The 13,071-nt window shown below is 62.3% G+C and overlaps 1 protein-coding gene across 8 annotated transcripts in view; it reads left to right on the top strand.

The window, feature by feature from the left end:
- CFAP46 (cilia and flagella associated protein 46) overlaps positions 1 to 2,264 on the top strand; it is a 97,254-nt gene extending 94,990 nt beyond the window's left edge. For 5 of the 8 annotated variants that reach the window (XM_040486864.1, XM_040486863.1, XM_040486862.1 and 2 more), the window contains one exon: positions 283 to 990. In XM_040486864.1, the coding sequence (XP_040342798.1) occupies positions 283 to 733 (451 nt within the window). In that variant the 3' untranslated portion in view covers positions 734 to 990. Of the gene's footprint in view, positions 1 to 282; positions 991 to 1,601 lie in introns of those variants that run through there. The other 3 variants (XM_040486861.1, XM_040486859.1, XM_040486860.1) reach the window with 3 other exon arrangements.
- Positions 2,265 to 13,071: the final 10,807 nt, after the last annotated feature.

The following is a 13,071-nucleotide window of genomic DNA, read 5'->3' as shown; positions in this document are numbered from 1 at the left end:
CGAGGTGGCGCAGCAGGGCCCCCGCCTCACGACGGATGCCGCGACTCCTGGCTCCACTGCCATGCTGGGAGTGGTCCGGAAGGATCTGGCAGCACTCTGGATGCTTCTTGTTAGATGACGTTTAATCTGCCAAGGCAGGCGGGGTGGGGGGTGGGAATGCGTTCTCGATTCTCCCAAGAACTCGGAGAGCTGTCCATCGAAGGACACGTACGCCACTTGGTGCTATTCGGGCTGTGCACTGGGGACGGTTCAGGTGGTCACAGTGGATCGTGGTCCCCGCAGTGTGGCCCAGCTGTCCCTGGAGAGGCCCGTCGAGACTGCCGTCCTTCTGAGTCTGGTGGGGGTCAGGAGCATCCTGGCAAACCAGTGGCCGACCTTCCTGCAGGACAACGCGCTGCGGGCCAGCGTCCTGTGGGAAAGTGAGTGGGCGCGGCCGTCCCCTCCCCGGGAGCCTGCCGGCGGGGTCCCTGGCCAGCCTGAGGATGTTTCTTTCCTAGATCTGTTGACAGCTGGCAGGCCCATCGGGAGGGCCGCCCATCTCCTTCGGCAGACGGGAGCTGGGGACACGAACAACCATGGTAACGGAAGCTGTTCCACATCCCCGCTCATCCTCTGCCATGCAGGGCCACCTCCCGGCCTGTGTCCCCACCCCTCGTCTCTGCCAGTGTCCCTGCAGCCCCACAGCCCTGTGTCCCTGCCCGCAGCCCCGCAGCCCCGCAGCCCCACAGGCTAGGGCGTCTGCCTCCTGTCTCTGCACAGGCTGACAGCAGCCTCAGGGACGCCTGGCGTCCTAAATCCTTAAGGGAGGCACCCTGGCTGTTAGAACTGCCCGTCTGTCTTTAGAACCGTCCAAGTCACATAAGTTCTGAAAGCCCAGGTGTGCTCCCTGGGAGCGGGGGCCCCGGGACTTTGTTCTTCAGAGCAGACAGACACCCCTTCACACCTTCACGTAAGGTGCTGGGGCTGAAAATAAACACGACACCAGCCATAGCTCGAGCAGCGCGTTAAAGGAACAGTCTGCCGTAACTAGGAGAGGTTTATCCCAGGGTGACTTACCACGAAGTCTTCAAACAGCACAAGGGGTTACGTGGTCCCCGGTGCCCAGAACGCAGTGCCAAACGATAAGCGCGGCTTCAGTGCATGGAGGAGGGAGGGAGGGCCTGGCGTCAGCAGGTGCATGAAGGTCGATGGCGTCTAGAAAGAGCCGGTGGCGGAGGAGCTGCTGACTTGTGCTGGGGGCAGCAGGAGAGGAAGCCGTGGCTCCTGCGTGCTCCATGGTCCCGCGTTGATGCGCATTGAAAGGAAGGGACCCACCGTGATTGTCATGCACGCCCTGCCCCCAGTTAGTGGTGGCGGCCAGCTGGTGGCAGGAGGAGGCCCCGAGCTGCTGGAAGTTTCTGGACGCCTCACACGCAGGGTGGGGTGGTGGTGCGGAGGGGACGTGGGGTGGGGACACTCGGTGTCCCGGGTGTGGGCGTGCGGCAGGGCCCGTGTTCAGGACTACGTCTGGAGGCAGGGTCGGGAGCACCCCCGCCCCCCGCGTGCGTGAGCCTCTCTCGGGCCCCGGGCGTCCTGCCCCCAGTGAGCTGTGCCGTCCTCAGATGAGTCTCCGTGGACCTCCAAGGACCAGCTGCTGTCCTTCCAGCCACAGCTGCGCGGCTCCGAGCGGCTCCCCGTCGCCCTCAACTCGGTCCTGTATGGGCTGCCACACCTGGCCATTGGGTGACTCCCCGAGGACACGGACCTCGATGGCCCCTCTGAGGACCCACCGCCCACCCCTCCCCACCCCACCCGTAGGCGCCCCTCCTCCAGCGGCCTTGTCCCCGAGTCCCAGTTCTGCGCAGGGTCACGCCAGGGCCTCCCGGTCCGGCTGCCTCTGGGGCTGCCTCCGTTTCTCACCCCCCCCCCCCCCCGCCGCATGCACCGGACCCTCGTGGAGGGGAGGGGATGCCTCTGGGGGCTCCGCAGGGTGGGTGGGGCGAGGGGTGCATCGGGGCTGGCCCCTCAGCTGCCCGACCCCCGGATCCCTCCCCTGCCCCAGGTGTTCCCAATAGTCCCGTAGGGGTGGGGGGGGGGCCGCCTGGACGCGGGGCTAGGGGCTGGGACAAGGGGTGGCCTCCGCCTCCCATGGGTCCTCAGCAGCAGGTGGGCCCTTTGGAAGACAGCCTCCCTGGGGTGAGGCTCACGGTCCCCGGAGGCCCACCCTGGCTGCCACACCCTGGCTCCTGGAAGTTTATGTGCTTTAGTAAAAACGACTAAATCACTGTGGTGTGGCATCTGTGGTGTGGTTTCTGTGACCCCAGGTACGCAGCTTGGCTCGAGTCCCTGGAGGGGGCGCTCGGTCTGGCACCATGCTGTGGCGGGGTCCAGCCAATATTTGCTGAGTGAATGAATGAACGAATGAAGTCAAGCCCGGAGGAGGCCAGCAGGAGGTGCCCGTGGACGTGCCCTTGAGGCCGGGCCCCCAGGAGGCACCCGGAGGCTCCGTGTGGGGCAACCACATGTGCGCTGGAGTTCCCCAGTGTGGGACACACAGCCACGTCACCTCCCCCAAAGCTGGACTTCCAGCCCCCCCCCCACCCCCGTGGGCAGCACCACACGCAAGGACGGCCCCGGGAGAAGCCACTGTCCCAGGGTTGGACACCCGGACAGAGTTGAGGGTGGCAGGAAGACAGGTGCCGTCCTGGCCCACGGGGAGCTTCGTGTGTCCCAGGGGTCTCCCAGGCTGCGGCCAAGGGGTAAGGGAGAGCCAGCTCCATGTGTCTCTGGGGTGAAGCCAACCCCGGTAAAGGGTCCGTGGGCGGGGCGGAGGGGGAGGGTCGAATCTCCCCAGGCACTGCGTCCTGGCCAGCAGCCCCTCGGACATCTGCCAAGGCCAGGCCACAGAGTGTCTTTGTCCCCAGGAGCCCGGGCACGCTGGCCCTGGGGGCCACTGAGAACGCCCTCTCCAGGCCTCTGAGCACTGGCTCTGGGGCCACCTGGGAGCCAGAGGCAGCCACCCAAAGGCCAGAGGATGCCAGGTCTCAGGCCAAGTGACCACTGGTCACCATCTGGGCTGAGGCTCGGGAGCTAAGCAGACAGACACGGTACAATGCTCGAGGGTTTGTCCCCTGGCGCACGCGAGGCAGGCAGGTGGTTGTACGTCCTCCCGACCCCGAGTCCTGGACGCTGGTGGCAAACCTTTGCCCGCAGCAGCACGGCCTCCCTGCTCTGGGCCAGGGGGGTCAGCACCGGGACCTCCTGGGTTGGGGCCTAGGACAGGCCAAGTACCGAGGCGAAAAGCACGGAAGACGGCCACCGCGAGGTATCCCAGTGCACCGACCAAGGCTGCTGAACTAAACAGTAGTGACCACAGCAAATGCTAGGGAAGGTGTGGGGGGACGGGCGGGCAGGTGGGACGGTGCAGCCCCTCAGGGCAACCGTTTCCCGGGAACTCTGCACACGGTCAGCGCGAGAGCGCGTCCCAGAGACAAGAGACGCCGTGCACACACCCGCGCCTGCCTGCTGACAGCAGCTTTGCTCCATTAGAGCAAACGCTCGAGACCGCCCGAGTGTGCCTCGCCTGTGAAGGTTAGACCAGCTCTGGGCATTTATCCGTGGAGCTCAAATGAGGAGGGAACCACTGACCCCTGCAGGGACTTCAGAAGCACCACGCGAGTGCAGGAGCCCCTACCAGCGAGGTCAGACACCAGAAGGTGCCATTTACGCAACGCTCTCAAGGTGACAAAACCGCAGAGCGGAAGGACAGACTGGTGCTGCCGGGGGGGGGGGGGGGGGGGCCGCCCCCCCCCGCGCGGGGGGGGCAGGAGGGGGTCCGGGAGCGGCCAGAGGTCTCTGCACCAGAAACCACCGCACAGAGCTGCACACACAGGAGCTCCGGCCCCTGCCGACCCGGCCAAAGGGAGCGCGGTCCGAGGCCCGTGCGCGGTGCTGCGCCTGCGGGTCTGGTCTCCGGCTTCAGCAGCCACCCCTGGGGAAGCGGTGGGAAAGGTGCCATCGACACTATGTTCACAACTGCCTGCGCATCATCATTCAGCATAAAAAGTCGAAAAACAACTCATCTTTGATAACATCGAGAGGTGGTGATTCCCCTCTTTTTGTTTAATTTTTTTTCCTTTTCTCCAACACATACACATACTTCTTCCAGTTAACAAAAGAAGCTAACTAATGATCGGGGAATAAATTCAAATCAGGGCAGCCTTGGATATATGAGCTTCCTTCTAGAAAGATGTTGGCACGCACCCAAACAACAAGAATAAAAGCCTCTGGAAATATTTCATCCGTGCAGGACCACATTTTTTTCCTTCTGGTATGTCTGCTCCCGTGAGCGAGATGGAACGTGAGCGCCGGTCCGGGCATCGGAGGCTGTGAAATAACTTTCTGAATTATGCCCCAGCAACATAACAAATCACATTATCAATTAGCTTCTGTAACACAAGTGGCATTCCGTAATATATTCAAGCATGAAAAAATTGCAAAGGTGGAATTTCTGTAACCCTAAAAACTATAAGGAGAGAAAGGATCACTTGGAATTTATTGGTGATAAAAGACAGAACGTAATTGGAACCGGACAGCCCTCCCAGGAAGTGGGACAAGATCTGCACATTCAGAATGTCTCGAGGGCCCTGAGGCTCCAGGAGACCGCTGTGCCCACGCCCCGGCTCTGCCTTCCCTGCACGGGGTGACCCTCACGGGGCAGGGGGTGGGGGGCGGTCAGAGGGGAGTCTGACCTTGAGCCGGTCGCTCTCGTCTCGAGCCCCGTCTTCTCCTCTGGGAAGCGCAGCTCCAGGGCTTGGACCTCAGACCCGCGTGTCGCCCCCCTACCCCCACCCCGGGCCGGCTGCGACGGGGCCCCTCACTTGCAACACCTTGCAAACTCCAACGTGTTCTCTGCTTGTCAGTCGCCTTTTTACAAGTTCCATTTATTAATTTATGTCTTGAAAATGGTGATTTCCATGTTTTCAAAACAAGGACTTTTTTTAAACAATATGTTCTACTGTAGGGAATTTGTACTCACAGCCCACACACGACGTTCTGACGGACCGCTGGATGTCTCTCCAGCCCGCTCCCGGCGTGCGGTCAGCCGGTCTCCTGTGTTCTCCCTCAGCACCACGCAGGACCCCCCATTTCAAGTTGTGGAAATCAGAATTCTCGTTAAAGCATCTCCACCCTCCAATAGGCCGCTTGCCAACACGGGAGACCCAGCATGGCCGGACAGGAGGGCCTCTGGGCACGGAGGGGGGTCCCCACAGATGGGCCAGGGCAGCGTGGGGCTCCCACCTCACCGCGGACGTGGGCCCGGGGCCCGGGTCAGCCGGGGTCGGCACCTCGCTCTGGCCAGGACCTCCGCGGGGCTCGCATCCGTGTCACCCGTAAGGTGGGTCCCGCGGCCCCGGGACCTGTGTCAACCTCATCCCCACGGAAGAGCATCACCCAGGCACAGCCGAGGTCCATCCTCTGTGACGTGGCCGCCACAGGCCCCACTTGTCTCAGCGCCCACCGCCTCCCCGGCCTCCGGCCATCCTGGCTGGTGGTCTGGGCTCCTGGGTCCCTCCCTGCGGCTGCCAGCCAGTCCTCCTGGGATGGGAAGTCTGTGGTCCCAGCAGGCACCCGTCTGCCAGGGCCTCGGGCACCGGGCCGGCCCTCCTCGGCAAGCAGGAAATTCACAGTCACGGCCGAAGCGGGCCCCCCAGGTGGATGTGGACGAAGAAATTAGGCGGGTTAATAAAGCTAAGACGTTCACAGACCCTTGTGCGTCAATGTCTATTAAGCTCCCTCATCCAGCACCGGTCTCCAATAGTTTAATTTCTGTATTAAATAATTAAAACTCTATTTTCAATTGCTGTGAACAATTGTTTTCCTTAATGATCTTCCCAGAGGAGCCAGTAATTTTGTATCTTGTAAAAATGATTAACTGGCATCATTATCCCATATCTCTGAAATATAACCGAGCAGCTTCAGGGAAGGCCATTTGTATTCAATTAACGCTCCCTTGCATTAAGACGGACAATATTACTTCACGCCACGGGCAACCCTGCTGTCCCCTCATTTTATTATGACGATGATGGAGATAGAAACAACCAGTTTAATTATCCCATTTCCAACAGAAATCAATTTTCAACATGTCCTCACCCTCACACAGAGGAAGAGGCCACAGTGCCATTCCGGGGAAGGGCAGGCCTGCGTGGGTCCACCCACCCTGCCGCCCGCGCCCGGCTCTGGGCCCGGCCGCGCGCACGGGCACGGGTCCCCTCGAGGCTGCAGGCCTGGACCTCGGGGGGCCTGCAGACCCTGCGAGGACCTGCTCCCGCCTCCCTGAGCGTCGCCCCTCCTCGTCACCCCTTGTCCCGCACCCCCCCCGCTCCCGGCACCCGGGCCCCCAGCCTTGGTTTCCTGCCCCATGCTGCTGACACTGGTGCCCGCCGTGAAGGCGGATTTATCGCCCCGCACGGCTGCCATCGTCAGGGTGATTCAAGGGACGCGCCCTGCCTCGCCGCTCAATCACTCCGCGCTGTTGGCCAGTATAATCTAATTGTTTGACATTTTTATCACAATTCATTGAGACCAGAAGGAGATGACTAGATTAATACCCCCGTGCGCTTGGCTAATGGCCGGGATGAAGCCGATGGGCCAAATTACAGGGGACATTTTCTTATTACAGAGTTTAATTCTTTGTGACAAGAGGCGGGAGACGATGTTCAGACGGAGGCGGCTGCCCTCAGCCCGGTGGCCTGAGATCCGGGGTCCCCCAGGCCCTCCCCCTTGCCTGGGCCGGGGACACGGGAGGCGATGGGGACGCCCAGCCCTGGACGATAGGGGACCAAGGGCCATCGGCTGAGCCAGAGGCTCCCCGGGGAGCCTCCAGTTTGAGATGAGGGTCCGTGGGGGAGGCCGGCCGAGGTCGGGGAGCGGCTCCTGGCTTGCAAGTGGGATTTTCTCCACCCAGGAGGCAATGTGTCCTGCGCCCGGTTGGATTTCCTGTTCATGATTTGTCCCTCTACTGGGCCCATTGGCTTCCCTTTCTGCTATTAGCGCCTAGTTCTCTCCCATACGGACACTAATCTTTTCTGTCGCAGACACCGAAACATCCTTCCCAGCTGTCCATTCGCCGTGGGGTCTGTCTTACCGTGATGGGTTTTGTCCCGCAAACATTTTACACAGTTTTCTGGCATCACGTGTGACTTTCGTCTGTCATCATGGTCAAAACGCCAGGTTCTGGATCCAAACCGCATGGAGTCAGACCCACCTCTCCAAACAGCAGGTCTGGGGGGGCCAGGTGAGCACGGAACTGGCTCACGGGGGGCCGGGAGGAGCAGGGGGCTCAGGGATGGTGCCCGCGGGCTCAGGGGCCACCAAGCGGCCAGCAGATGCCGCAGGACTGCCAGGTGAGGGGGGCTCAGGCCAGGTGGGTGGGAGGGGCAGCGGATCCCACGCCGACTGGCCTGGGCCCTGCACGCTCCTGGCTGCAGGACGCAGAGCCGGCCACCTGCCGTTCTCCCTGGCCCGGCCTCCAGGGTAGCAGGTGCAATAGCCCAGGGGCTCTGGGTCCCTGGCACCTTCCTTCCTCTTGACCCAGGAGCAGAGGTTCGAGCCTGGCTTGCTGAAAAAACCACAGGGTTAGGGGCTGGAAGCCCAAACAGAAAGAGGCACATATGAGCTGGGGAGGGGAGGAGGCCCAGGGGAGGCAGAAGAGGGTTCGACCTTCCCCCCACCCCCACCCCAAAGTGGTCAGGCCCAGGGCATCGTTCACAGGGCTGCCCCTGGGGCTGAGACTCCCACTCGGAGCCCCAGCTGGAGAGCCCGATGCCACCCTGGGTCCACTCCCTCGTCTTGGGGGGAGACGGGGCTGTGGACCCCAGCCTCTGGGTCCATTCCATGCGGCAGGGAGGGCTGATCCCTCCTCAAGGTCTCCAGGATGACCGAGACGTGACCCAGCCTGGGCAGTGCAGCCTGGGCGGCCCTGGGGCCCAGGTAAGCCTGGAGGCTTCTGGGAGCCCCACCTGAGCACCCCCTCCCGCCCTCCCCCACGTACTCCCAGGCCACTTGCCCCAAATGCCCAGGGAGGCTGGTGCCTGCAAGCGTCTGAAAAGGGCAGGCCTGAGGATCGTGAGCCTGCAGCCCCGACTCTGAGGACCGAGCCGCGTGCGGGGACAGAGTCCTTTCACCCTCACCCCTTCCCTACCGCCCCCAAATGGCCCCTCGAGGGGCCCCAGGAGCCCCACTCAAACCCGTGTTTACAGCAACAGCCCTTCAGTAAGCATACACACAAAACGTGGGCCTCACAGGCCCAGGTACGGATCCAGCCCACCCAGGCAAGGGCACTGATGTGTCCCGCGCTCGGGCCTTGGGCTGGGGCCTTCTCCCCGTAACGGTGCTCGGACTCCCCCTCTCCTGCGTGCACCACACGGCCCTCAGCCCTGGAGGGTTCAACAGCTCTGGCCGCCACCTGTCCATCTGTGCCCTGGGACAGTGAATCAGGGTGACTGTGTTGGCACTGTGTACCTGGCCGTGGATGAGTATTTTAAACCCAAATTATTCAACAGGTATAATCTAAGGAGTCATGTTGAGCAAGACACCGTGTGACATTCCCCGTAAGCGCACACACGGAGACTGCGCACTGTGGTTTAAAGTAGGTCTTGTCTTTTTTGCTTGAAGCCTGGCACCCGAGGCCGTTACTCCAGATCACAGGGACGCTGTCTTCTGAGGTGCGGATTTAGCCAGAAAAAGACGTCACAGAGCCAACGCGTTCACAGCACAAGGAATAGCGTTTGGTTTCTTTTTTAACTTCTTCAAATTACTCCTGTGGGTATGTAAGTGGTTAACAGATCAATATTCTTTCTAAAAGGCAATTGGAAAAAGATCTCACACCAATAAAATTTTAATAGACCTTATAGTCTGTTTAATTTCCCCCAGAGGCAGACAAGGTGTATCAGGCAGTTTGGTCTGGGAGTATATTTATCACACGGGACCTGCCATCGCCTCTCGTGGAAGCCGGGGGGCCGGACGAGAAGGTCAGGGGTGGCTGGGGCGGCCGGGTCTCATCAGGACACGCTCCGAGGTAACCTCGCGTCCCTCATGGGAGAGTCCCCGAGAGGCCCTGAGCGGTTTGAGGATTTCCCTGAACTCCCAGGATGCACTCTGTGCTGCCCCCACTCTCGCGAGAACGGTGGGAACCCCCGTCTTCGTTCTTCCTCAAAAATTCCCAAGAGGCGTAATCTGGAGTAATACTGTCCCCCTGAGCCCTGCCGGCGACCTCTGCCCACTCGGGGTTCGACTGCTCCGCGTCCCTGCGTCTCCCTTGGGAAAGGCATGAGCCAGACAGGAAGAGGCCTGCTCTGGGTTCTGTCCCCATCGGGCGCCACCCGTCAGGAACCCAGTGGCCGTCACCCGCCACCCTGCAGAAGTCATTCGGGGTCAGGCTGCACAGGTAAACCCCGGGGTCCCGAGCCGCTGCCCCAGCGTGGACACGGCTGCGTGGTCAGAATGAGTGGCAGAACCAGAACCTGCTGGCTGAGGCTCATGGGGCCCGGGCTGGGTGCGGGTGGGGGTGGCGGCTCCCCGTGACTCCCAGGCAGCCCCGCAGGGCGCCTCCAGAGACCCGTCCGGGCCAGACGCAGACGCCACCGTGGAGATGCGCAGGGCAGTCCCGGGCAGGACGGCCATCCTCTCAGAGCAGCTCAGCCGGGAGACGTCCCAGGCTCTGTCGTGTGGGGACCAGGTCTCGCTCAGGTGACGCGCTGCTGGCCGTGCTCAGGTGACGCGGCGGTTTCCACGTGGATTCCGTTTAGCCTCTGATGCCCCAGGTGAAGCGCACGGTTTTGGAGGCAGGACCCCCGCCACTGCTCGGTCACAGGTGGCCTGAGCGTGGCGCGTGGGGACGTGACTCCTGCCCGGGACAGGTCAGCAGCCTGAGCGGGGCTGGCCCCGGGGCTGGCAGGTGCCCGATTCTGCCCGTGCGCGAGCCGAACAGGACAGTGCCCGGCGCCCCCTGAGTGCTGCCTTCTCCAGCCTGTTGGCTCAGAAACCCAACGGCACCAAACTCAGTGTTCGCACATCCAACTGCTTTAAACACACTCCAGCAAGGGGTACGATTAGCCGCCGAGGGTTCGCCTGCGCCCCACACCCCGCACCCGACACCCCAAAAACCACACCCGACACCCCACACCCCGCAAGCCGCACCCAACATCTGCTAGTTGACAGGACTGGGCCCGGGCTGCAGGAGCCCTGGGGGGGGCATCCCCTCTCCTGCCTCCCCCTCCCCCTTCCCCTCTCCCTGCCTCCCCTGCCCTCCTCCCCTCTCCTCCCTCCCCCTCCCCCTCTCTCTGCCTCCCCCTGCTCCCTTCCCCTCTGATGCGTCCCCTTCCCCCTCTCCCTGCATCTCCGGCCCTCCTCCCCCCTCCCCTCTCCCTGCCTCCCCCTGCCCCCTTCCCTCTCTCTGCCTCCCCCTGCCTCCCCCCTGCCCCCCTCCCCTCTGGTGGGACCTCACTCAGCACTGTGTGTCCATGGGCACAACCCCGCCCAGAAATTAAGTGTGTGCTTTCCCTGATCAGCCCTGACCAGCCCTGGAGGGGCCTCGGGACACATGTCCTGGGAGTGGCCAGGGGGGATCTTGGGCCCTGTGCTCAGCAAACCCAGAAACTAATGGAAACTGCAGCCAAGAGTGAAACCAAACACGGCAGAGAAGCGGCAGCCGTGTGGCCCAGCGGGTTCCTTCTTCCCGTGTTAGGAGCCAAGTCAGAGGGTCTGTCCTGCCACGTCGCCGACTTACTCATAGGACCGAGGTGTCACGGGCACCCGGCTCGGGTCAGAACCACCTGGGTGACCTCTCCCCTCCGCCAGCTCCCAGGGCGGGGCCTGACCCGCCAAGGCCTCTGCGTGTTCGTGACTTCACGACCGCCCCAGACTCTTCTCCGGGATTCTTCTCTGCCCTGGCTCACGCGGGGGACCTGCCCCGCACACACAGGCCAGGTCGTTCGGAACTTGCCTGACCCCAGAGAAGCTGGTCGCTGAGGGCTAGCGGCACCCCCAGCGCCTCGGTCAGCCCAGACACGACGGCCGCCTGGCCTACACTCGTACCCGGTGCGATTTCGGGGGATTTTACAGCGAAAGCGGCACATGCTCCTGGGAAAAGAAGCCAAAACACACCGGGGAATACGAGAAGGAAGAGGGGCACTGGACCCCCTTCCCTCCTCAGAGGAGGGTTTGGGGCCCATGGGTCCTTCCAGGTTTCTTCTCTGGAAAGAGCGTGTTCACATGTTCCATGATGAAATGGCATTAATTTATGAAACAAGATTCGCCTTTTTCAGGTCGGCCTCACGCCAGGTAGGCTCTCACGGCAGGGTCTTCCCTTCGTTACGCTGCTGGGGACACCTTCTTCGTCACACACACCCACGCGCTGTGGGTGGGAGCGGTGTGCCAGCTCTGGTGACGCCGCTGGCGTCTTGTGCCCGTCCCCACGTGGGGCCGAATGGGAGCTCACGAGCACAATCGGGTTGCCTTCTGCGTCTTCACGCGCTTCTGTCCCTGCCAAGGATTGCGGTGCGCGTGCGCCTTCGGAACGGCCAGCAGCCCCCACCACCAAGCGCGGCTCTGTCTCAGGCGGAGCCCTACAGATGCGACCGTCCGGCTCGCGATTCCTACTGCCTGTCTGCGTGTCACACGCGAATCACATGTTTGTCAGGGACACGCCCGCCCCCTTCACCTGGACCTCCCGGGGCTTCGCGGGGAGACGGCTCCTGGCCCCCGCCCTCCACGCCCGGAAGCGAGACTACAGGTAGAGGGATGACGGAGGGTAAGAAGCAGGGGACACGGGAGAAAGGGGGCAAAACACATTCACTCCGATGCCCCAGGCCGCCTGTGGCCTCCAGATGGGCCCTCTCTTGAGCGGACGTGAAATCTGGATCCAGGAACCTGTCAGGGAGCACGGCTTGGGGCACTCAGGCAGGCGTACAGAGGTTCCCCACCCCCCCCCCCCCGCCCTGCCCCCACCAGCCCGCCCTGAGGCTGAAGCAGCCGCCCAGCCCTACGTGCACCGCCTTGGCCTTTCCATCTGCGTTCTGTTTGTCTTACTTTGGGGCTTTAAGCACCTTCAAGGACCATCACCGGGTGGCAGCACCCGCTCCTGGACTTGCTCGGCCCAGCTGTGGAGGGCAGCCTCCGGGTGACCCGCCACCCCCATGGACGCCTGGCTTTCTGCCTTCCGGCCCAGGCGGCGGTGAGGCAGTTGGCTTCCGTGGGTTGGTCCAAACTTCCTCTGGTGAACATGCTCTCTCCGCCCTGGCCTCGGAGTCCTGGGCAGCTGGACAGGTCGCCAGACCCCCACCCGCTCGTCCGTCAGGGGCTCCTGGTCCTCTATGGTGCGGGAAATGCCAGGGTACCGGGCACTGCCCGTGTTTGGTCCCCTTTCCTGGGTCTGTGAAGTCTTTCCTTGGGAGCAGCAGAGACCAACCCCCTAAAATTCCTACCTTCCCGGAGGCTCAGCTCCATGTTACCTTCTCAGGGAGCCTCCAGGATTTCCCCGGGCCCCTACTTGTCCCCAGCATCCTGGGTGAGCTGCCCCGGTGTCCTTTCCCATCACACCGTGCCCGCCACTGGAGGGCAGGGACAGGTGTCAGCTGTCTCAAGTGTCCAGGGAAAGCGGCAGTGAGGAAGTCACAAGGACCCTCCAGTGTCACCCAAATGTCGGTCACAACTAGAGGCCTCAGAACATGGATCATCCTCTTCCGTGGGGATTTGGGAAGAGCCCCTTTGTTACTGTCACGCACCAACCAGCCTTTGTCAGTGGTGCCAGATAACAAACATCTCCCCCCACCAAAGCCCAGTGGCCGATTACCCCGGCTAGCCTGCCCTGCTCCTTGGGTCTTCTTGCCTGGAGCTGGTCCGAGACATGCCTCTTTGCAGAGGGAGAGAGCCGGAAAACTGGCGGAAACACGGGGCTCTGAAATTTCCTGCTGAGGCCAGCAAGTGTCCCCTCCGCACACCTTCCCTTGGGCCATGGTGGTCATGTGGCAGCTGAATAATCAAGAGGCAGGTACGGTCCTCCCCAGAGAAGCAAGGTGAGCCCCGGGGCTC

This window comes from Herpailurus yagouaroundi, unplaced genomic scaffold, assembly GCF_014898765.1.
Source record: "Herpailurus yagouaroundi ecotype Mexico unplaced genomic scaffold, PumYag 163, whole genome shotgun sequence".
Taxonomy (NCBI): domain Eukaryota; kingdom Metazoa; phylum Chordata; class Mammalia; order Carnivora; family Felidae; genus Herpailurus; species Herpailurus yagouaroundi.
Note: the sequence above shows the minus strand (reverse complement) of the source record. Positions and strands in the feature narration are given on the sequence as shown.